General features: G+C 44.4%; 1 protein-coding gene across 1 annotated transcript in view; it reads left to right on the top strand.

Annotated features, from left to right (window-relative positions):
* The window catches only part of aifm5 (apoptosis inducing factor mitochondria associated 5), a 28,272-nt gene extending 3,856 nt beyond the window's left edge, over window positions 1-24,416 (top strand). Inside the window, exons 8-19 of the mRNA XM_029668744.2 lie at window positions 174-260; window positions 622-713; window positions 904-1,034; window positions 1,199-1,314; window positions 1,682-1,753; window positions 1,871-1,934; window positions 2,100-2,176; window positions 4,246-4,363; window positions 10,292-10,390; window positions 10,466-10,541; window positions 19,434-19,538; window positions 21,079-24,416. Coding sequence (XP_029524604.1) covers window positions 174-260; window positions 622-713; window positions 904-1,034; window positions 1,199-1,314; window positions 1,682-1,753; window positions 1,871-1,934; window positions 2,100-2,176; window positions 4,246-4,363; window positions 10,292-10,390; window positions 10,466-10,541; window positions 19,434-19,538; window positions 21,079-21,118 — 1,077 coding nt within the window. The 3' untranslated portion in view covers window positions 21,119-24,416. The remainder of the gene's footprint in view (window positions 1-173; window positions 261-621; window positions 714-903; window positions 1,035-1,198; window positions 1,315-1,681; window positions 1,754-1,870; window positions 1,935-2,099; window positions 2,177-4,245; window positions 4,364-10,291; window positions 10,391-10,465; window positions 10,542-19,433; window positions 19,539-21,078) is intronic.
* The last annotated feature ends 250 nt before the right edge of the window (window positions 24,417-24,666 follow it).

Raw genomic sequence — 24,666 nt, 5'->3', positions numbered from 1 at the left:
AAGGTCATGGGGTCAGAGGGGAGGTCAAGCCCTATAGATCTATAAAAAAATAGAATAGATGGGTAACTCATTCTGGAGTTTTAAAAAGTAAAAAAATAGTCCTAAAATATGTTTTTATTCTTTCTAACCGTCACCTAGTTGGGTTCGAGTAACACATCATTGTACCCCCCCAGGTAATGAATGTGGAGGATGACAGCATTTTGCTGAGGAGGATGGAGTTCTTCCATAAACACGACATCGAGGTGTGGCTCCGCAAAGAGGTGGATACAATATAGCTTTATTTATATATTATTACATTAAACATATATACATTATACAATATTATACATAGTTCTCATTCTCCTGGCCTTTACTTTCTGTTGCGTTAATTTAGGAAGGATGAGTTTCTTGAACAAATTATTCTCAAGATTCTATTGGAATTCTACTGTTCGAACAGATGACCTCAAAGGGTTAATTTAGATAACATGGCTCTCTCTCACTATGTTTTCTCTTTTGTGCTCCTTAACCTGTAGTATATGTGCCTGTATTTACAGCATATGAGTGCACTATATTTATGGCCATTGCTTGGTTGTTTGCAAGCTCTCAGAAGCCTTCTCAAGCTCTGTGTTATTGTCATGGCAGGCCATGTCGTTGGACACAGAGAAGAAGAAAGTAACATTTGATGACGGTTCAGTCCAGAGCTACGACCAGCTCCTCATATCCACAGGCTGCAGGTGTGTACATACTCACACACACACACTCACTCACTCACACACACACACACACACACACAGAACAGTAACCCCAAAAGGGTCACAATTCCACCCACCCCAGAACACAGCAGTAGTTAGAGAATGGGAATAGGAATGTCCATTCTACTTATTCTAATTCTGTGTTCTGATCCATTCTAATTATGTTGTGTAGAGCGAAGGGTCTGGAGTGTCCAGGTAAAGACCTGGAGAATGTAAAGATGCTGGAGACACCAGAGGATGCAAGGCAGATACATGTTGCCTGTATGGGCTGTCATATCGTGATCGTGGGGACATCCTTCGTTGGTACATTGTCTCATTCAGTCTCAAATTGACACTTTATGCCCCGACAATAGTAGTGCACTACTTTTGTCCAGACCTCTGTCTTTGTGGGACTCTGGCCAAAAGTAGTGCACTACACTACGAATAGCCCTGATCTGTGTATTTCCCTGGCTGTGTGTTGTGTTTAGGCATGGAGGTGGCATCCTATATGACAGACAAGGCCTCCAGCATCACAGTGATTGGCAGCAGTGAGCTACCCTACCAGAAGACCTTGGGCCCTGAGATTGGCAAGGTCACCATGATGGTGAGAGACAGGAGAGGGTGCTCCGAACCCTCCTTTTATTTATTTTTAAAACAATTTAACCTTTATTTTACTAGGCAAGTCAATTAAGAACAGATTCTTATTTTCAATGACGGCCTAGGAACACTGGGTTAACTGCCTGTTCAGGGGCAGAACGACAGATTTTGTACCTTGTCAGCTCGATATTCGAACTTGCAACCTTTCGGTTACTAGTCCAAACGCTCTAATCACTAGGCTACCCTGTAGTGGTAGCCTAGTGGTTAGCTTTCAATGTATAACTAAGCTGCATTTAAAACTGCTTAGAAGTCATCATCCTTTCTGCCTCCTCACCCCTCTCCCCTCTCATCCCCTCCTTGTGTTGTGTTGACAGATGCTTGCAGAGAAGGATGTGGCGTTTTATATGAATGACAATGTGTCAGAGGTCCGCGGAGAGAACGGAAAGGTACTGTAGAGAGACCTAGCTGTGTCCATGTCCTGGCAACATGAAGACAATCCCATTATAGTTGTATAGCTGTGTTGGGTTATTCAATGAGAATAGAATGTGTTTGTCTCTGTGCAGGTAAAAGAGGTTGTGCTGAAGAGTGGGACAGTCATTCCTGCTGATGTTTTAATAGTTGGCATAGGTATGTACAACACAGGACAATTATTACACTTTAAATTTAGTATACTACACAACCTCATAAAGACCTACTACTGTATGGCAAATCTGAACTATAAAGACTTTATTTTCTTTGTACATCTCATACTTTCCTCTCTCCATCTCCTTTCCTGTATCTCCCTCCCTCCAGGTGTGATCCCTAACTCAGAGTTCCTGCAGGGTACTCCCATAGCGATGGACTCTAAGAGCTCAGTCATAGTGGACAAGGTGAGCTCCAATCGGATGGCTGAATAAAGCATGTTGTTGTCCTACTGAATCAAACCAAGGGTTGCTTTGTTAATAGTAAGAATGTTGACATCTAATTTGTGGCATTTGTTGTAGCTTTATTTGTGGGGGGTTAGGAGTAAATAAAGCTTTACTCTTTTGATGGTATGTAGGTTCTATGTTAGCCTAAAGGCCTGGCTGATAGCAATATTGAGGGAAGGTATGCAGCCGGCTATACACTCGTATCTCCCGTGGACCAGTTCGTACAAAAACAAAAATTCTCCATTCAGGCTGTAAAGGCGTCTGTTTCCTCCTTAACTACATTTAATGGCGAGGGAAAATATGCATACTTTCTTTATGAAGCAACATTTTCCACCACCATTCTAGAGTGGCTAATCCCAAATGTTTGTCACGGCTGTTGATTGAAGAGGACCAAGGCGCAGTGTGGTGAGCGTACATATTGTCCTTATTAGAAAAGACGTCCAACAAAACAATAAACACTACCAAACAAACTATGAAGCTAAAGGCTATGTGCCATAAACAAAGTCAACTTCCCACAAAGAAAGGAGGGGAAAGGGCTACCTAAGTATGGTTCCCAATCAGAGACAAGATAAACAGCTGTCCCTGATTGAGAACCATACCCGGCCAAAACATAGAAATACAAAACCATAGAAAAACAAAACATAGAATCGCCACCCCAAATCACACCCTGACCAAAGCAAAGACATTAAAAGGCTCTCTAAGGTCAGGGCGTGACAATGTTGCATAGCGTGTTCAGCCAATCAGGTTGCAGCAGTCTATTTTTTTTCTCCTCTGGTCTGATGGTCCGTGACTAGCATTAGCCATGGTGCTTCATAAAGAAAGTATGCATATTTTCCCAGTTTTTTAAAAATGAATTCAATTGAGTTAAGGAGGAAACCGACGCCTTTGCAGCCTGAATATAGAAACCGGTCCACAGGAATACGAGTGATTAGCCAGCTGCACACATTCCCTTCGAAGGTAAGATGAAATAACTCAACATCACCATCTGTCGACCTTTGGGCTAGCTCTATGTAGGCTGTATGACAGTGTTTATAGGGAGAATCTCAATTGCATACTCCTCGCGTCCTCTTTCCTTGCCTCCTTCTCAAAACCAGTTGGGGGGACCAGTTGAGGTGGTGAGGTGGTGTGGAGAGAGATCGTGAGGAATATGCAATTAAGATTCTTCCCCAGAGTTTCTTTATAGAGTGTAACTATCAGTGATGTAGTGGAGACAAACGCTGATCACCATTCACCAGTGTTGGGGAAGCTACTCTGAAAATATAGTTTACTAAACTACACACTGGAACAAGGTAAGCTACACTAAAGCTACCCTCAAGAAGAATATAGTTTACTTAACTAAGGTTAGTTAGAAAAAGTAGTTCACTACATCCGAACTACTAAATTATCATATCTAAATCTAATGTCATAGACTACAAATTGCAAGAACAGATCACTTTGGAATCAGATGTTAACAGAATGTGTACTTTCGCCTATGAAACATAAAAGTATCAAATGAGATTAGGGCAGGTCTGATGCTGAAAAATAAATAAATACTTCACCCAAATGTCAAAACGTTATGAATTACTGAGATTTGAATTTAGTTCAGCTACCACCAAGCTACTACAAAATGTAATTAAATTACTAGTTGAACTATAAGTAGTTCACGACTCCCCAACATGGCCATTCGTGGTTAGTAAAGTAACGCTCTAGAAGAAAAAGAAACGCACACCTATTAAGACGAGGTGCTGGCTAGCGGAGTAGAAAACTTGAAAAGAAAAGAGAGCCGCGATTACAGACACCTGTGTCTTTTGACACTATATAAACGAGTCACCCCGCAGTGTTTGTGATTATAGCCTGATGAAGACAGCTTGGCTGTCGAAACGTTGGTAATTCAATTTTTGCATCTGAGCTCCTAGAGTTTCTTTTCTAGTAAAGTAACGCTCCCTATATTTTCAATGCATTGTTCTGCAAAAGGTGTTGACATGCGCTCACCCTCCACTACACAACTTGTTACTATACTAAGTGTGTGTGGTTCCTCTCCTCTCCTGCAGTGCATGAGGACCAATGTTCTTGAAGTGTTCTGTGGAGGAGACCTGGCTACCTTCCCCCTGACAATGGCCAAAGACCAGAGGGTCAATATAGGACACTGGCAGATGGCACAGGCACACGGTAACTCACCCAGGCCAATTTGAACACATGCATCAGGCTTTTACCTTTGTTTTTAATTTCACTAGGCAAGTCAATTAGGAACAAATTCTTATTTACAATGACGGCCTACCCCGGCCAAACCCAGACGCCGCTGGGACAATTGTGCGCCGTCCTATGGGACTCCCAATCACGGCCGGATGTGATTCAGTCTGGACCTTTGCTGTTATATGGCCTCAATAATCTTTCAGATCAAAACATCTAAAAAGCAAACCTTGTTTGTGCAAAGGTCTCTAGGGTTTGACTAATGTGAGTTTTACTGGGCTTTTACTTAAAGTACCAGTCAAAAGTTTGGACACACCTACTCATTTAAGGGTTTTTACATTTACATTTACATTTAAGTCATTTAGCAGACGCTCTTATCCAGAGCGACTTACAAATTGGTGCGTTCACCTTAAGACATCCAGTGGAACAGCCACTTTACAATAGTGCATCTAAATCTAGTAAGGGGGGTGAGAAGGATTACTTTATCCTATCCTAGGTATTCCTGAAAGAGGTGGGGTTTCAGGTGTCTCCGGAAGGTGGTGATTGACTCCGCTGTCCTGGCGTCGTGAGGGAGTTTGTTCCACCATTGGGGGGCCAGAGCAGCGAACAGTTTTGACTGGGCTGCGCGGGAACTGTACTTCCTCAGTGGTAGGGAGGCGAGCAGGCCAGAGGTGGATGAACGCAGTGCCCTTGTTTGGGTGTAGGGCCTGATCAGAGCCTGGAGGTACTGAGGTGCCGTTCCCCTCACAGCTCCGTAGGCAAGCACCATGGTCTTGTAGCGGATGCGAGCTTCAACTGGAAGCCAGTGGAGAGAGCGGAGGAGCGGGGTGACGTGAGAGAACTTGGGAAGGTTGAACACCAGACGGGCTGCGGCGTTCTGGATGAGTTGTAGGGGTTTAATGGCACAGGCAGGGAGCCCAGCCAACAGCGAGTTGCAGTAATCCAGACGGGAGATGACAAGTGCCTGGATTAGGACCTGCGCCGCTTCCTGTGTGAGGCAGGGTCGTACTCTGCGGATGTTGTAGAGCATGAACCTACAGGAACGGGCCACCGCCTTGATGTTAGTTGAGAACGACAGGGTGTTGTCCAGGATCACGCCAAGGTTCTTAGCGCTCTGGGAGGAGGACACAATGGAGTTGTCAACCGTGATGGCGAGATCATGGAACGGGCAGTCCTTCCCGGGAGGAAGAGCAGCTCCGTCTTGCCGAGGTTCAGCTTGAGGTGGTGATCCGTCATCCACACTGATATGTCTGCCAGACATGCAGAGATGCGATTCGCCACCTGGTCATCAGAAGGGGGAAAGGAGAAGATTAATTGTGTGTCGTCTGCATAGCAATGATAGGAGAGACCATGTGAGGTTATGACAGAGCCAAGTGACTTGGTGTATAGCGAGAATAGGAGAGGGCCTAGAACAGAGCCCTGGGGACGCCAGTGGTGAGAGCGCGTGGTGAGGAGACAGATTCTCGCCACGCCACCTGGTAGGAGCGACCTGTCAGGTAGGACGCAATCCAAGCGTGGGCCGCGCCGGGAGATGCCCAACTCAGAGAGGGTGGAGAGGAGGATCTGATGGTTCACAGTATCGAAGGCAGCCGATAGGTCTAGAAGGATGAGAGCAGAGGAGAGAGAGTTAGCTTTAGCAGTGCGGAGCGCCTCCGTGATACAGAGAAGAGCAGTCTCAGTTGAATGACTAGTCTTGAAACCTGACTGATTTGGATCAAGGTCATTCTGAGAGAGATAGCGGGAGAGCTGGCCAAGGACGGCACGTTCAAGAGTTTTGGAGAGAAAAGAAAGAAGGGATACTGGTCTGTAGTTGTTGACATCGGAGGGATCGAGTGTAGGTTTTTTCAGAAGGGGTGCAACTCTCGCTCTCTTGAAGACGGAAGGGACGTAGCCAGCGGTCAGGGATGAGTTGATGAGCGAGGTGAGGTAAGGGAGAAGGTCTCCGGAAATGGTCTGGAGAAGAGAGGAGGGGATAGGGTCAAGCGGGCAGGTTGTTGGGCGGCCGGCCGTCACAAGACGCAAGATTTCATCTGGAGAGAGAGGGGAGAAAGAGGTCAGAGCACAGGGTAGGGCAGTGTGAGCAGAACCAGCGGTGTCGTTTGACTTAGCAACGAGGATCGGATGTCGTCGACCTTCTTTTCAAAATGGTTGACGAAGTCATCTGCAGAGAGGGAGGAGGGGGGAGGGGGAGGAGGATTCAGGAGGGAGGAGAAGGTGGCAAAGAGCTTCCTAGGGTTAGAGGCAGATGCTTGGAATTTAGAGTGGTAGAAAGTGGCTTTAGCAGCAGAGACAGAAGAGGAAAATGTAGAGAGGAGGGAGTGAAAGGATGCCAGGTCCGCAGGGAGGCGAGTTTTCCTCCATTTCCGCTCGGCTGCCCGGAGCCCTGTTCTGTGAGCTCGCAATGAGTCGTCGAGCCACGGAGCGGGAGGGGAGGATCGAGCCGGCCTGGAGGATAGGGGACATAGAGAGTCAAAGGATGCAGAAAGGGAGGAGAGGAGGGTTGAGGAGGCAGAATCAGGAGATAGGTTGGAGAAGGTTTGAGCAGAGGGAATAGATGATAGGATGGAAGAGGAGAGAGTAGCGGGGGAGAGAGAGCGAAGGTTGGGACGGCGCGATACCATCCGAGTAGGGGCAGTGTGGGAAGTGTTGGATGAGAGCGAGAGGGAAAAGGATACAAGGTAGTGGTCGGAGACTTGGAGGGGAGTTGCAGTGAGGTTAGTGGAAGAACAGCATCTAGTAAAGATGAGGTCGAGCGTATTGCCTGCCTTGTGAGTAGGGGGGAAGGTGAGAGGGTGAGGTCAAAAGAGGAGAGGAGTGGAAAGAAGGAGGCAGAGAGGAATGAGTCAAAGGTAGACGTGGGGAGGTTAAAGTCGCCCAGAACTGTGAGAGGTGAGCCGTCCTCAGGAAAGGAGCTTATCAAGGCATCAAGCTCATTGATGAACTCTCCGAGGGAACCTGGAGGGCGATAAATGATAAGGATGTTAAGCTTGAAAGGGCTGGTAACTGTGACAGCATGGAATTCAAAGGAGGCGATAGACAGATGGGTAAGGGGAGAAAGAGAGAATGACCACTTGGGAGAGATGAGGATCCCGGTGCCACCACCCCGCTGACCAGAAGCTCTCGGGTGTGCGAGAACACGTGGGCGGACGAGGAGAGAGCAGTAGGAGTAGCAGTGTTATCTGTGGTGATCCATGTTTCCGTCAGTGCCAAGAAGTCGAGGGACTGGAGGGAGGCATAGGCTGAGATGAACTCTGCCTTGTTGGCCGCAGATCGGCAGTTCCAGAGGCTACCGGAGACCTGGAACTCCACGTGGGTCGTGCGCGCTGGGACCACCAGATTAGGTGGCCGCGGCCACGCGGTGTGGAGCGTTTGTATGGTCTGTGCAGAGAGGAGAGAACAGGGATAGACAGACACATAGTTGACAGGCTACAGAAGAGGCTACGCTAATGCAAAGGAGATTGGAATGACAAGTGGACTACACGTCTCGAATGTTCAGAAAGTTAAGCTTACGTAGCAAGAATCTTATTGACTAAAATGATTAAAATGATACAGTACTGCTGAAGTAGGCTAGCTGGCAGTGGCTGCGTTGTTGACTTTGTAGGCTAGCTGGCAGTGGCTGCGTTGTTGGCACTACACTAATCAAGTCGTTCCGTTGAGTGTGATAGTTTCTACAGTGGTGCTATTCGGGGGCTAGCTGGCTAGCTAGCAGTGTTGATTACGTTACGTTGCGTTAAAAGAACAACAATAGCTGGCTAGCTAACCTAGAAAATCGCTCTAGACTACACAATTATCTTTGATACAAAGACGGCTATGTAGCTAGCTACGATCAAACAAATCAAACCGTTGTACTGTAATGAAATGAAATGAAAATGTAATACTACCTGTGGAGCGAATGCGACCGGGTTGTTGAGTGAGGAAGTTCTATTCGATAGACGTTGGCTAGCTGTTGGCTAGCTAGCAGTGTCTCCTACGTTAAGGACGACAAATAGCTGGCTAGCTAACCTCGGTAAATTAAGATAATCACTCTAAGACTACACACTCTAAACTACACAATTATCTTGGATACGAAGACAGCAAAGACAACTATGTAGCTAGCTAACACTACACTAATCAAGTCGTTCAGTTGAGTGTAATAGTTTTTACAGTGCTGCTATTCGGAAGACGGTGGACGTTTGCTAGCTGGCTAGCTGCTGGGCAGATAGCAGTGTAGACTACGTTAGGACGACGAAATACGATAATTACGCAATTATCTTTGATACAAAGACGGCTATGTAGCTAGCTAAGAAGAAATTGCTAAGATTAGACAAATCAAACCGTTGTACTATAATTAAATGTAATGAAATGTAATGAAAAGTTATACTACCTGCAGACCGAAGCGTTCTTTATTTTTACTATTTTCTACATTGTAGAATAATAGTGGAGACTTCAAAACTATGAAATAACACATATGGAATCGGGTAGTAACAAATTTACTACATGATTCCATATTTAAACAAATGTTATATTTGAGATTCTTCAAAGTAGTCACTTGTTGCCTTGATCACAGCTTTGCACAATCTTGGCATTCTCTCAACCAGCTTCATGAGGTAGTCATCTGGAATGCATTTCAATGAATAGGTGTGCCTCTTTAAAAGTACATTTGTGTGTTTGAGCCAATCAGTTGTGTTGTGACAAGGTAAGGTTGGTTTACACAAGATAGCCCAATTTGATAAAATACCAAGTCCATATTATGGCAAGAACAGCTCCAATAAGCAAAGTCAAATGACAGTCCATCATTACTTTAAGACATGAAGGTCAGTCAATCTGGAAAATTTCAAGAACTTTGAAAGTTTCTTCAAGTGCAGTCACAAAAACCATCAAGCACTATGATGAAACTGGCTCTCATGAGGACCACTACAGGAAAGGAAGTCCCAGAGTTACCTCTGCTGCAGAGGATAAGATCATTAGAGTTACCAGCCTCAGATATTGCATTCCAAATAAATGCTTCACAGAGTTCAAGTAACAGACACATCTCAACGTCAACTGGTCAGGGGAGACTGCGAAAACAGGCCTTCATGATCGAATTGCTGCAAAGAAACCACTACTAAAGGACACAATAAGAAGAAGAGACTTGCTTGAGCCAAGAAACACGAGAAATGGACATTAGACCAGTGGAAATCGTCCTTTGGTCTGATGAGTCCAAATTAGAAATGTTTGGTTCCAACCGCTGTGTTTTTGTGATCTCCACGTTTGGTTCCTACCGTGAAGCATGGAGGAGGAGGTGTGATGGTGCGGCGGTGCATTGCTGGTGACACTGTCAGTGATTTATTTTTAATTCAAGGCACACTTAACCAGCATGGCTACCACATCATTCTGCCTGGATGCACCATCCCATCTGTTTCGCATTTAGTCAGACTATCACTTGTTTTTCAATAGGTCAATGACCAAACACAACTTCAGGCTGTGTGAGGGCAATTTGACCAAAAAGAAGAGCTTTATCAGATGACCTGGCCTCTACAATCAACCAACCTCAACCCAACGGAGATGGTTTCGGACAAGTTGGACCGCGGAGTGAATGAAAAGCGGCAAACAAGTGCTCAGTATATGTGGGAACTCCTTCAAGACTTTTGGAAAAGCATTCCAGGTGAAGCTGGTTGAGAGAATACCAAGAATGTGCAAAGCTGTCATCAAGACAAAGGGAATCTAAAATATATATTTTGATTTGTTTAGCACTTTTTTTGGTTACTACATGATTCCATATGTGTTATTTCATAGTTTTGATTTCTTTACTATTATTCTACAATGTAGAAAATAGTAGAAAATAAGGAAAAACCCTTGAATGAGTAGGTGTGTCCAAACTTTTGACTGGTACTGTATATAGTTGCTATTGATTTTGATGTTGTTGCTGTGTGTGTGGTGTTGTTGTAGGGAGAGTAGCAGCCCTGAACATGCTGAATATACCCACTGAACTCAACTCTGTCCCTTACTACTGGACCGTCCTACTGGGGAAGAACATCAGATACACAGGTAAGCCTATCTACTACACACACCTGAACACACCTGAACACACACTAATCATTTGTGTATATGTGTCCTTTGCAGGCTATGGGGAAGGATACACTGACATCGTGGTAAAAGGGAAAGTGGAGGAACAAAAGTTCCTGGCCTTTTATATCAAGTGAGTCAACAAAAAACGGCATTGTTCAAATGGACGTGTGTGTGAGAATGTGATGTCTGTATGCGTGTCTGTGGCTGTGTGTGTTTGTATGTGTGTGTATACTTTAGCACAAGATGTGTGTGTGTGTGCATGAATGCATGGCAGGGTTTCCATTAGCCTGTAATTGGTGGCCTTTGGCCTATGCTACTGTTGATTGCAAAGACGGAGGCTGTTTTCATTGAAGTAGATCAACAGTTAGAGAGCCTATAGTGGAAAGCCTACAAGGCAGAGCTCCAGACTGCAACCATTTAGTCACATTTTGCGACCTTTTGACTTGGCTTGTGCGAGTAAAAAAAAATATTGGTCGCATCGGTGGGAGCTGCACCTTCCTTCACATCACTCAAAACGTCCTATTTTTTAGGAGGCTAAAACCATGATTTGGTCAAACAGTAAAGTACATTATCCTCATTATTCCTGTAATGAAAGTGTCTGCTTGCTTGTTAGATTAATACATGGCTCATAGCTGTGGGTATTATCTGTAGAGATAGTGATCTAGTAGTTGGGTTTTGTTTCTACATTAAATGTCCCGTTAGATTAATACATGGCTCCTAGCTGTGGGTATTATCTGTAGTGTTACTGAGCTAATGTGTTTTGAGTTTCCACTTACTCAGGTGCTGAATTATTAGTTTAAATTAGCCTATGATATTAGAGCACGTAAAGATGCAGGCAAATTCATCTCTGTTGAACAAGAAAATGCAGGCCACTGTGCAACTCACTATTCAGGTAGGATGCCATTTGTATTATTATTTTCGTATTTATAATAATTTGTTTAATCATTATTATTATTATTATTATTATTATTATTATTATTATTATTATTGTAGGCCTATTTATTAATCTAAACCAGTTAATCTAAACCAGTTATTTAAAAATGCTAAACGTATTTTGTTTCAGTCTGAATTAAATTAAGTTCGATCTGTCTTTTTAATTGTGTACTCTGTATTTAATTTAAGATAGGTTATAAGTAGGCATGTTGTAAAATAAATAGGCATGTTGTAAAATAAATAGGCATGTTGTAAAATAAATAGGCATGTTGTAAAATAAATAGGCATGTTGTAAAATAAATATAATTAGCCTATTGCTGTTATTTTGGGGTACGGTATAGGCACAAGTGTTTCTTGGTAATTGCTGCAAATTAGCCTGTTAAACTTTTGTTAAGGTTTAAACCAGTTCGGTTGAGCTATTTTCCTTGGCCAAATTAATGTTTGTGTTTGCCGCAATATAATATCCTTCTCGTATTTGTCCTATAAACAACGGCTTCACTTACTTTTGATATTACCCTAATACATTTTAGAAACTTTTGCGAAGTTTTGGTGTGGTGCGGCATTTAGCCTAGAGTCATGGCCAAAAGTTTTGAGAATGACACAAATATTAATTTTCACAGTCTGCTGCCTCAGTTTGTATGATGGCAATTTGCATATACTCCAAAATGTTGTGAAGAGTGATCAGATGAATTGCAAAGTCCCCCTTTTCCATGCAAATGAACTGAATCCCCCAAAAACATTTCCACTGCATTTCAGTCCTGCCACAAAAGGACCAGCTGACATCATGTCAGTGATTCTCTCGTTAACACAGGTGTGAGTGTTGACGAGGACAATGCTGGAGATCACTCTGTCATGAGTTCGAATAACAGACTGGAAGCTTCAGAAGGAGGGTGGTGCTTGGAATCATTGTTCTTCCTCTGTAAACCATGGTTACCTGCAAGGAAACACATGCCGTTATCATTGCTTTGCACAAAAAAGGCTTTACAGGCAAGGATATTGCTGCCAGTAAGATTGCACCTGAATCAACAATTTATCTGATCATCAATAACTTCAAGGAGAACGGTTCAATTGTTGTGAAGAAGGCTTCAGGGCGCCCAAGAAAGTCCAGCAAGCGCCAGGACTGTCTCCTAAAGTTGATTCAGCTGCGGGATTGGGGCGCCACCAGTACAGAGCTTGCTCAGGAATGGTAGCAGGCAGGTGTGAGTGCATCTGCACGTACAGTGAGGCGAAGACTTTTGGAAGATGGCCTGGTGTCAAGAAGGGCAGCAAAGAAGCAACTACAGAGATTGGACTGCTGAAGACAATCTCTAATTTTCTCGGTTGAATCCCCTTTCCGATTGTTCCGAGAGCAACTCTTCCAACCATCCAGGAACGAACAATGGTGACGAACAATGCCTTTTCCAGCATGATGGAGCACCTTGCTATAAGGCAAAACATCAATATTTTTTCTCAATTCCCATTGAGAACTTGTAGTCAATCCTCAAGAGGCAAACAAAACCCCACAAATTCTGACAAACTCCAAGCATTGATTATGCAAGAATGGGCTGCCATCAGTCAGGATGTGGCCCAGAAGTTAATTGACAGCATGCCAGGGCAGATTGCAGAGGTCTTGAAAAAGAAGGGTCAACACTGCAAATATTGCCTCTTTGCATCAACTTCATGTAATTGTCAATAAAAGCCTTTGACACTTATGAAATGCTTGTAATTATACTTCAGTATTCCATAGTAACATCTGACAAAAATATCTAAAGACACTGAGGCAGAAGACTTTGTGAAAATTAATATTTGTGTCATTCTAAAAACGTTTGGCCATGACTGTACTATACTGCAGGCCTATGACATGAAGGTAGTGCGCTCCGACACAGCAACTGGCTCCATCAATTGATCTTGAGGTGAGGTAGAATGTTTTAGGCCTACCAGAGTTATTCAAACAAACTAACAATATAATGCTTATCTTTATAAAAATGATTCTGATTACAATTTTGGGAATTAGCTTCCTTCTGTATACTTATATCTGTATAGTCGACGCAGTAGCCTGACAAGTATAAATAAATTAAATCATTGTTTTAGGAAAGTAAAAACCAATAAAATGATAGGCTATAAAGTTAAGCATATTCTTTACCTTTATTTAACAAGGCAGGTCAGTTATTAAGAAAAAAATCTTATTTATAATGACGGCCTACCCCAGCCAAACCCAGACATTGCTGGGCCAATTGTGCACTGCCCTATGGGACTCCCAAGGACTGCCACATGTCATACAACCTGGAGTCGAACCAGGGACGCCTTTTGCACTGAGATGCAGTGCCTTAGACCGCTACGCCACTCGGGAGCCCCAAATGCATATGCTACACATCGAAACACAAGGAATAGTGTTTTTGTAATATATTATATAGTCTGTGAGGACACGTAAATGTGGCTCATTTATCCATTGATGGCACTGGCTGCGTGGCCTAATATGTTAAGCACCCACTGCATATGGATGACCGAGTACATTTCTCTATTGTCCGATAAATTAAAAATATTCCCCTGGTCACTTGTCTGGCGCAAAATTTTGCAGAAAACCTGGTGCATGTATGTATTGTGGCAAACCTCTTTAAGGTTATGAGCGTTTGTCACAAATTAAGTGGGAAACTGTCACCAAATCACCCCAGAATGAGAATTCTTTCGAACAGGACAGTACCTGTGTGTTTGTTTATCCTTCCTGGTCCACCCAAGCCGTAGGCAAGGTCAAGGATAGCAGGGTTCGGTACACAAATTGGGTTCTCGGTAGGTCCAGGACCAAACGCCAACAGGTAAGTCCAAAACAGTCCAGCTCATACACGGTAAATCCAGCCAATCTCTATTGTCTCTTTCTCTATGGTTCATAGATCCTTCCAGCCCTCTCTCTCTCTCTCTCCTGGTTTTTCTTGACCGTTTATCTGTGGGTCGGCTCCACCTTCTGAGGGTTCCCCTTGCTTCTGGGACTTGTAGTTTTGGCAGTCAGCCATTTTGTGACCTGTAGTTCTGATCGGGGTGGCCATTTTAGTGATCGGGCAGAGCCCGTTTATTAGTTCTGCTCTCACATATCTGCCATTTATCACTTGACCCCCTTCTTTCCCACACATATCCCCCCCTAGATCCGACCCCCTAGGTCGGGCTACTGCAGCAAAATATGCGTGCATGCGGGATAACCCATCTACATTTCCCATTTCCTTCCCTGCTCTGTGTTTTAAGTCAAAGTGAAACAGTTGGAGACTCCAAAACCACCGCATCACCTGAGCGTTTTTCTCTTTAGCCCTATGCAGCCAGGTGAGTGGGGCATGGTCACTGATGAGGGTGAAGTGGTTCCCCAGCAGGTAGTATTTCAGGCTTTCTAGAGCCCACTTTACTGCCAACGCCTCTTTCTCAACGACTGAGTAGTTGGTTTCCCGTGGTTCCAGCTTCCTGCTTAAAAACAGGATGGGGTGTTCCACCCCTTCTACCTCTTGGGATAGCACTGATCCCAAGCCAACCTCTGAAGCATCCGTCTGAACCACAAACTCTTTCTCAAAGTCTGGTACCACCAGCACAGGATTACAGCAGAGACACTCCTGTAATGTCCTAAATGCTTTTGTGGCCCTTTCATCCCATTTGACCATGTTTGGCCCTCTGGCTCTAGTCATGTCGGTGAGTGGGGTGGCCACTGTGGCATAACTTGGGATGAACTTCCGGTAGTAACTGGTCAGCCCGAGGAAGGCTCGAACCTGCTTCTAATTTACTGGTTTCGGCCATTCTCTAATTGCCTCCACCTTCTTACGTTGTGGTTTGATTAATCCTCTTCCCACAGTGTATCCCAGATACTCTGTTTCCTCTAACCCCACATAACACTTGGCAGTGTTCGCGTGAGCCCTGCCTTTCTAAGGGCGTCTAACATCGCCTGTACCCGGGGTAAGTGGGATTCCCAATCTGGGCTGTAGATCCCCACGTCATCTAAATAAGCTGCGGCGTATGCTTGGTGCGGTTTTACGACCTTGTTCATGAGCTGTTGAAAGGTGGCTGGGGCCCCGTGTAAGCCGAATGGTATGACGGTGTATTGAAACAAACCGCCAGGGGTTGCAAAGGCGGTCTTTTCTTTTGCCCTGGGGGTCAGAGGAATTTGCCAGTACCCTTTTGTCAGGTCCAGGGTCGTAATGTACCGAGCTTTACCAATTTTCTCCAGTAGTTCGTCTACATGGGGTAGGCATCAAACTTGGAGATTTAATTTACCTTCCGAAGGTCGTTACAGAACTGCAAAGACCCATCGGGCTTGGAGACCATCACAATTGGGCTAGACCACTCACTATGTGACTCCTCGATCACTCCAGCTGTCAACATTTTCTCTGTCTCTGCTCCAATCGCGGCGTGTCGAGCCTCGGGTACCCGATATGCTCATGCTCACTTTTCTCCCTGGTAGGGAAACGATATCATGAGCCGTAACCTCAGTTCGGCCGGGTACCTCTGAAAACACATCTCTGCTTTTCTGGATCAGGGTCTTTACTTCCTGTATTGGTGCTGGGGACAGAGTAGGTAAAAATGTACTTCGGCTGTCTCCTGAGTGTCAGTGGGGTATGTGACCATTAGTGTTTCTCTCTCTCTCCATGCTTTTAACAGGTTTATGTAATAGATTTGTTCCTGGGGCCGTCGACCTGGCTGTCGGATCCGATAATTAACTTCCCCTATTCTCTCCAGTACTTCATATGGTCCTTTCCATGTGGCTAGTAGTTTGCACTCTACCGTGGGGATCAGCACTAACTCCTTATCTCCCGGTTGAAATTCCCTCAGGGTAGCCTGCCGGTTATAAGTGTGCCGCTGGTGCTCTTGTGCTTGTCTCGTGCTCTCTGACGATGGGCATGACTGTGGCTATCCTGTCTTGCATTGCCTTGACATGCTCTATGACACTAGTATACGGGGTGGATTGGTGCTCCCAGGTTTCCGGGCGATGTCTAAGATTCCCCGAGAGTGCCTCCCATATACCAGCTCAAAGGGAGAAAACCCCAGCGAGGCTTGAGGAACCTCTCTAATGGCAAACATCAGATACGGCAACATGCAATCCCAGTTTTCCCATCCTTATCGATTACCTTCCTGAGCATTGACTTCAGGGTCCTGTTGAATCTCTCAACCAGTCCGTCTGAGGATGGTAAACCGATGTCCTGTTTCACCTGCCACAATTTACAAAGGTCCGGGACATAAAGGGGGTCCCCTGGTCAGTAAGGATCTCCTTTGGAACCCCTACCCTGGTGAACAAGAGCACTAATTCCTTGGCAATATTTTTGGAAGCCATCGTCTGAAGGGGAATGGCTTCAGGGTAGCGAGTGGCATAATCTAGAATGACCAGAATGTATTGGTGCCCTCTGGCGGATTTGGGTAGTGGGCCCACTATATCCATCGCTATCCTCTCAAATGGCGTTTCGATTATGGGGAGTGGCACTAACGGGCTTCTAACAGCTGGTCGGGGAGCTGTTATCTGGCACTCCGGGCCTTCTCCACAATGCCGAGCCACTTCAGCCTGAATTCCTGACCAGTAAAACCTCCTTACAATCCGGTCTCGGGTTTTAGTGATATCAAGGTGTCCACCCAGAATGTGCCCATGAGCTAGATCCAGAACTGTTCCTCCGGTACCGGGTGGAACAACTGTTCACCCACATCAACCCCTATTTCTGAGACTCTGTACACCAAACCCTTTTTCATAATGAAGTGGAGAAAACTATTAGGCATCATCCCATCATTTATGGGAGTACCATCTATGACCTGCACGTCTGCTCTGGCTTGCTGCAGGGTTGGATCCTGGTTTTGGGCCATCCCGAAATTAGTCAAGGACCCTGCCAGGTCTGCTGGTTCTAGATCGTCATCCTCTGGTTTCAGATCGACCCCAGCCCCACTAGTAGCGGGCTGTTCGTTATCAATGAGGTTTGCCACTTCATCCTCATCCTCCCCTACTAGCACCTGTGAGGTTGGCCCCTGGGAGACCTCTTTTCTTGGCTTTGGTTGAAGACCCCATACTTCTTCTTGCTTGGTCAGGGTTGATGGCTTCTCAAATATGCCATTCTTTTGGCCTAACTTTGCAAAGTTAGAAAGGTATCTACCCAATATTACATCATATGGCATCTTTGGGACCACGCCGATCTCATAATCCAGCAGACCGTCCTCTGTTTGTATGCTCACTAAGGCTGTGGGGTACAGATGGGTATCCCCATGAATGCACGTAACACTGATATCCTGACTTGTATCCAGTTTATGAGTTGGCACTATGTTTGCAACGACCAGGGTTAGCATACTGCCGTAATCCAGCAGTGCTTCAACTTCTTTCCCTTCAACCTTCACCCTGCACATATGTTTGTTTCTTGATCTTTCAAGTAGAGTGGTTACAACAGGACATGCATACCACATATCATCTTCTTTTTCACCGAGGTTACATTGCTTCTTCAATAGGGCAGTAGGCTGCAATATGTCCTGGTCGATTACAATTGTAACAGATAATAGGGGTTCGGGGGGGAGACCTCCCGGTTTCCATTTTTTTCCTTAGTTTCTCGGCCCGATTCTGATTCTTTGCTCATGGCCCCACGCTGCTCTCTTCCCCCTCCACCTGTTGGGACAGTCTTACCCTGTCCACTGGTTCGCCCAGGCCTGGGGAATGGGAATCTTTCCTCCTGTGCTTACTCAGCTGTTCCTGCCGTACAATACCGTTCAACCAGGCCCACGAGATGGTCGGCGGAAAGTACCTCGTTCTGGCCAACCCATTGTCGCACTTCTTGGGGTAGACCTCGCTGAAACTGGTTGAGTACGATGGTCTCGACGATCTCTGCGGAGGAACGGGCCTCCGGTCGCAACCATTTCCGTGCCAGGTGAATCAAGTCGAACATCTGTGTTCGGGGAGGTTGTCCAGGTCGGTAGGACCACTGGTGGAAGCGGTGTGCCCTCACAGTATCGGTCACTCCCAGTCTAGTCAGAATCTCTCTCTTTAGTTTATCGTAATCCTGTGCATCTTTCAACTCCAGGTCGAAATACGCTTTTTGAGCGTCCCCTGCCAGGTATAGTGCCAGAAGCCCTGCCCATTCTTAATTCGGCCACTTCTCCCTCTCTGCAGTCCTTTCGAAGGTGGTAAGACATACTTCCACATCATCCTGTGCTGTCATTTTTTGAAGAAAATGATTGGCCTGCCTCTGGGTATTTGCAGCTGGTAATTGAGTTCCAATTTGGCCCGCTAGCCCCTTTAGGCCTTCTCTTAACTCCTGGGTGTTTCTCTCTTGCTCTTCTCTGAGCAGCTGGTTGGTCCGGTGCTGGACCTGTAACATGTCCTGGTACATTCTCATTGCATCCTGATGAGCTATTTGTTGAGCTCTAGCTGCCTCTTGTTGGGTGGCCGCCGCTTGTAACAGGGCCTGTATGGCTCCCTCCATACGCATTTTCCTGAGAAACTGTCCTAACCAAACAAACCACAAAAAAAACCTCACTCCCCTTTGGAGTGCTAACTGAACATTTTTTCCTACCTAACCAGCGGTATGGTTAGTCCATTACCCGCATTCTCCACCACGTGTGGCAAACCTCTTCAAGGTTATGAGCGTTTGTCACAAATTAAGTGGTAAACTGTCACCAAATCACCCCAGAATGAGAGTTCTTTCAAACAGGACAGTACCTGTGTGTTTGTTTCTCCGTCCTGGTCCACCAAGGCCGTAGGCAAGGTCAAGGATAGCAGGGTTCGGTACACAAATCGGGTTCTCGGTAGGTCCAGGTCCAAACGCCAACAGGTAAGCCCAAACAGTCCAGCTCATACACGGTAAATCCAGCCAATCTCTATTATCTCTGTCTCTATGGTTCATAGATCCTTCCAGCCCTCTCTCTCTCTTCCTGGTTTTTCTTGACCCTTTATCTGTGGGTTGGCTCCACCTTCTGAGGGTTCCCCTTGCTTCTGGGACTTGTAGTTTTGGCAGCCGGCCATTTTGCGATATGTAGTTCTGATCGGGGTGGCCATTTTAGTGATCGGGCAGAGCCCGTTTATTAGTTCTGCTCTCACATAGCTGTCATTTATCACTCGACCCCCTTCTTTGCCACAGTATGAATACTATTCTTCTCCCCACTATTTTTCTCCCCGCAGGGATGATGAGGTAATAGCAGCAGCCAGTCTGAACTATGACCCAGCTGTTTCGGCTGTGGCCGAGAGGTTCGCTGCAGGAAACACCATCACTAAGAAAGAGGCTGAGTACGTGGCTACCCACATCCCTCTCTCTCACTGTAAACTCATTATTTTATTTTATCCAGGCAGACAGACAGACACAAGCACACACGGACACACACTGTAATACAGTGCCTTCAGAAAGTATTCACACCCCTTGACTTTTTCCACATTTTGTTGTGTTACAGCCTGAATTTTAAATGGTTTACATTGACAGTTTGTGTCACACAATACCCCATAATGTCATAGTGGAATTATGTTTTTAGAAATCAAATAAAAATGTGTTTAAAAAGTCACATAAATTGCATGGACTCACTCTGTGTGCAATATTAGTGTTTAACATGATTTTTGAATGACTACCTCATCTCTGTACCCCACACATACAATTATCTGTAAGGTCCCTCAGTCAAGCAGTGAATTTCAAACACAGATTCAACCACAAAGGCCAGGGAGGTTTTCCAATGCCTCAAAGCTGAGCACCTATTGGTAGATGGGTAAAAGTTTTTTTAAAGCAGACTGAATATCCTTTTGAACATGTGAAGTTATTCATTACACTTTGGATGGTGTATCAATACACCCAGTCACGACAAAGACACAGGCGTCCTTCCTAACTCAGTTGCCGGAGAGGAATGGCTGTGAAAGGAGCAAACTCAGGAAGGACCAACAACATTGGAGTTACTCCACAATACTAACCTAATTGACAGAGTGAAAAGAAGGAGGCCTGTACAGAATACAAATCTCCCAAAACATGCATCCTGTTTGCAAAAACGCACAAAAGTAAAGTAAAACTGCAAAAAATGAAATTAACTTTATGTCCTGAATACAAAGCATTATGTTATGGGCAAATCCAACACAACCCATCATTGAGTACCACTCTTCATATTTTCAAGCATAGTAATGGCTGCATCATGTTATAGTTATGCTTGTCATCCACAAGGACTAGAGAGTTTATTTCTTTTTTTTTATAAATAGCTCAGGCAAAATCCTATTGGAAAACCTGTTTCAGTCTGCTTTCCAAGAGACACTGGGAAACATCTTTCAGCAGGACACTAACCTAAAACACAAGGCCAAATATACACTGGACTTGCTTACCAAGATGAAAAGGAATGTTCCTGAGGGGCTTAGTTACAGTTTTGACTTAAATCAGCTAGAAAATCTATGGCAAGACTTGAAAATGCCTGTCTAGCAATGATCAACAACCAACAGCTTGAATATTTTTTAAAATAATAAATGTGCAAAAATTGTACAATCCAGGTGTACAACGCTTTTTGAGACTCACCCAGAAAGACTCACAGCTGTAATCGCTGGCAAAGGTTATTCTAACATGTATTGACTCAGGGGGTTGAATACGTACTGTATCTAATTAAGAGTTTTTTAAATAAATGTTTTACATTGTTTTTTTTTTAATCCACTTTGACATTACAGAGTATTTTGTATAGATTATTGAGAAAAAAATGGACAATTATATATATTTTAATCCCAACTTGTAACACAAAATGTGGAAAAAGTCAAGGGATGTGAATACTTTTTGAAGGCAATGTATCTCTTTCCCTTCTCTTCCTCACAGATCAGATGACCTGAGGTGGCTGAAGCTGAAACTGTCCTGATCATCCCTCCTTCCACTCATCCGTCTCAACATCACTTCATCTCCGACACACAAACACAGAATGTCCCCCCTCTGTCCATCTCTCCCTCCCTCCTCCTCCTCAGGCATCCCTCCTCATCCCCTCTCTCTTCCCCTTCTTCTGGAGAACAAATCGTCTGGCTGGAGGCTCGACAGACACAGAAGAGACCTATCAGAAGAGGGCGACGTGACATTTCTGAGTTATAACCAGTAGTGTAGTGGAGGGTAATCGCATGTAAACGCCGTATTTGCACTTTTTTTCATTTTGTGCGAGCGTTTTCTCACCTTTTGCAGAAAAATGCATAGAAAGTGCACGGGGCGTTAATTTACTCACTGATAACGGCGATCAGCACCTATTTTTACCACGACATCACTTGTTATGACATCAGCCATATAGCAGGACATCACTCAACAATTTGTCTGTTCTGTTCTTAGCCAGTTTGTTTAGAGGTGGGGGGAAACAGAAAAAACAGTGATACCTCAGATAAACAGATTTTGTGGGTTTCATTTTTCATTTACAAGGATGAGTTTTATATGTTCTCCGTTTTGGGGAAACTACATGGTCATGGTGTCGCCAATGCCCACCTGTTGATGTAGACATTTCTTACTTCACATTCTGAAAATGGAGAAGAAGAGATGACAGAAAGGTAGCCGTGTGTGTTCTACTGTAGATATGGTAGTCATGGTAGCTAACCACTGGGCACACACTAGTTGAATCAATGCTGGTCAAAATGAGATGAAAGTAGTCCTGGTTGATGATTTTTTTCAAATCCAATGTATTTTCCACGTTGATTCCACGTCACAATACGTTGACCAATTACGTTGAAACAACGTTGATTCAACCAGTGTGTGCTCAGTAGGTAGTGTTCTACTGTTGACACGATAGCAACATGATGACATGCCAGGTTGGAAGTCATGGTAGCTGGTGTTCTACTGTCAACATGTCAACCAGTGGTGGTGGCATAGTCTGAGTTTACGCATACTTTGGGTTCCACGGAAGGGGTTGCTAGGTAGGACGTTGCCGGGGTCACGGGCAGTGTAAAAACACAGGTGACCTTAATGGCCGCTGTGGCTATGTGGATGGACCAATCAGAACGCTGTTTGGGGGATTAGAGGGACAGAAGGCCAGGGCCGAGGCCTTTGAGGCAGGGATGCTGAATTAGGCAACCTGAACAAAACAGGCTGCAGAGAGAATAATAGACATGGACAAACACAGCACAAAAAGATAACACCAAAATGCTTTCAAAAGAACTGCTGTGCTTCTTTCTCACCCATCTCTCTTTCATCTCTCCCTCTCACCACACTGGGCACACTAGGTCGTTTCAACGTTGATAATTGGGTAATATTTCGTTGAGATGTTGATCAATGAGTTTACAATCTATATTTGTTGAATTTCCAATGTGTTATCACTATGCTTTCAACCATCTAAAAGCACAACCTAATTCCCATTTTTTGTTTATTTATAAAACAGATGCATGAATGTGTTATCATTGTTCTTCATCTAATATCTGAACCACATGACCTGGGCCTGGTTTCCCGATAGCAATGTCATTTAGGCATATGAGTTTTAATGATGCATTGTTCCAACAACGTCCCGAAGATGTAACATGCGTTTCTCAAAATACGCGTTCGCTAAGTGCGTTGTCGAGGCACAGGCCTACAGTCGAAACTGATAGGATCGAAAGAAAGTTAGCGCGGCTCTCGGATCAGCTTTCTCCATTCAAATCTTACTTTAACATTCAAATGTTTGATGGGTCAGCTCCTAGAAAGATATTATCACCTATGACTGCAACTATTAGCCTACCCCAGTGGTCGCCAACCGGTCAATTCAAATCAAATCCAATCAAATGTATTGGTCACATACACATGGTTAGCAGATGGTATTGCGGGTGTAGCGAAATGCTTGTGCTTCTAGTTCTGACAGTGCAGCAATGTCTAACATGTAATCTAACAACTCCTCAACAACTACCTAATACACAAAAATCTAAGTAAAGGAAGGAATAAGACTATATAAATATATGGATGAGCGATGACAGAGCGGCATAGGCAAGATACAATAGATGGTATAAAATACAGTATATACATATTTGATGAGTAATGTAAGATATGTAAACATTATTAAAGTGGCATTATTAAAGTGACTAGTGATCCATTTATTAAACTGGACACTGATTTCAAGTCTGTATGTAGGCAGCAGCCTCTCTGTGTTAGTGATGGCTGTTTAACAGTCTGATGGCCTTGAGATAGAAGCTGTTTTTCAGTCTCTCGGTCCCAGATTTGATGCCCCTGTACTGACATAGCCTTCTGGATGGTAGCGGGGTGGACAGGCAGTGGCTCAGGTGGTTGTTGTCCTTGATGATCTTTTTGGCCTTCCTGTGACATCGGGTGCTGTAGGTGTCCTGGAGGGCAGGTAGTTTTCCTCCGGTGATGTGTTGGGCAGACCACACCACCCTCTGGAGAGACCTGCGGTTGCAGGCAGTGCAGTTGCCGAACAAAGCAGTGATACAGCCCAACAGGATGCTCTTGATTCTAAAAACTGTAAAAGTTTGTGAGGGTTTTAGGTGACAAGCCAAATTTCTTCAGCCTCCTGAGGTTGAAGAGGCGCTGTTGCACCTTCTTCACCACACTGTCTGTGTGGGTGGACCATTTCACTTTGTCTTATACTACATGAGAAAAAATGTATAGTTACAGTAACCTCAAAACATTTAATGGATATGTATCTAGTGCTTGGATAGTTTCATCTGACCACTGGCTTAATCCCATTCTTTAACTATTATATTTGGTTGAGTTGGAGACATGACTCCAACATATCATTTGTTAACTTGTCAAAAAGTGAATATGCTATTTATTGTGTTTCAAAAGTGATTTTGAATTGTGTTTGGTTGTCAATGCAACCAAATATCAACATTTAAATGAGATTTTTCTTCCACTTGGAGAGGTCCATCAATGGCACTGATTAGTCTGGCTTTAATTCTAGTTTGACTTCAAATTAATAATTGATATGTTGGATTCACGTCAATTGCTGTTGATGACTTTTGCAAATGCTATAGGCCAAAATAGCATCATTTGATGATATACAGTGCATTCGGAAAGTATTCAGACCCCTTCACTTTTTCCACATTTGTTACGCTACAGCTTTATTCTAAAATGGATTAAATAGTTTTTTTCCCCTCATCAGTCTGAACACAATACTCTATAATGATAAAGCAAAAACTGTTTTTTAGAAATGTTTCCAAATGTATAACAAATAAATAACTGAAATATTCCATTGACATAAGTATTCAGACCCTTTACTCAGTACTTTGTTGAAGCACCTTTGGCAGCGATTACAGCCTAGAGTCTTCTTGGGTATGACGCTACAAGCTTAGCACACCTGTATTTGGGGAGTTTCTCCCATTCTTCTCTAAAGAATCTCTCAAGCTCTGTCAGGTTGGAGGGGGAGCGTTGCTGCACAACTATTTTCAGGTCTCTCCAGAGATGTTTAATGGGGTTTAATTTCGGGCTCTGGCTGGGCCACTCAAGGACATTCAG

Source organism: Oncorhynchus nerka, linkage group LG9a (assembly GCF_034236695.1).
Source record: "Oncorhynchus nerka isolate Pitt River linkage group LG9a, Oner_Uvic_2.0, whole genome shotgun sequence".
Classification (NCBI taxonomy): domain Eukaryota; kingdom Metazoa; phylum Chordata; class Actinopteri; order Salmoniformes; family Salmonidae; genus Oncorhynchus; species Oncorhynchus nerka.
The sequence above is the reverse complement of the archived record's forward strand: the minus strand, read 5'-3'. Positions and strand labels throughout refer to the sequence as shown.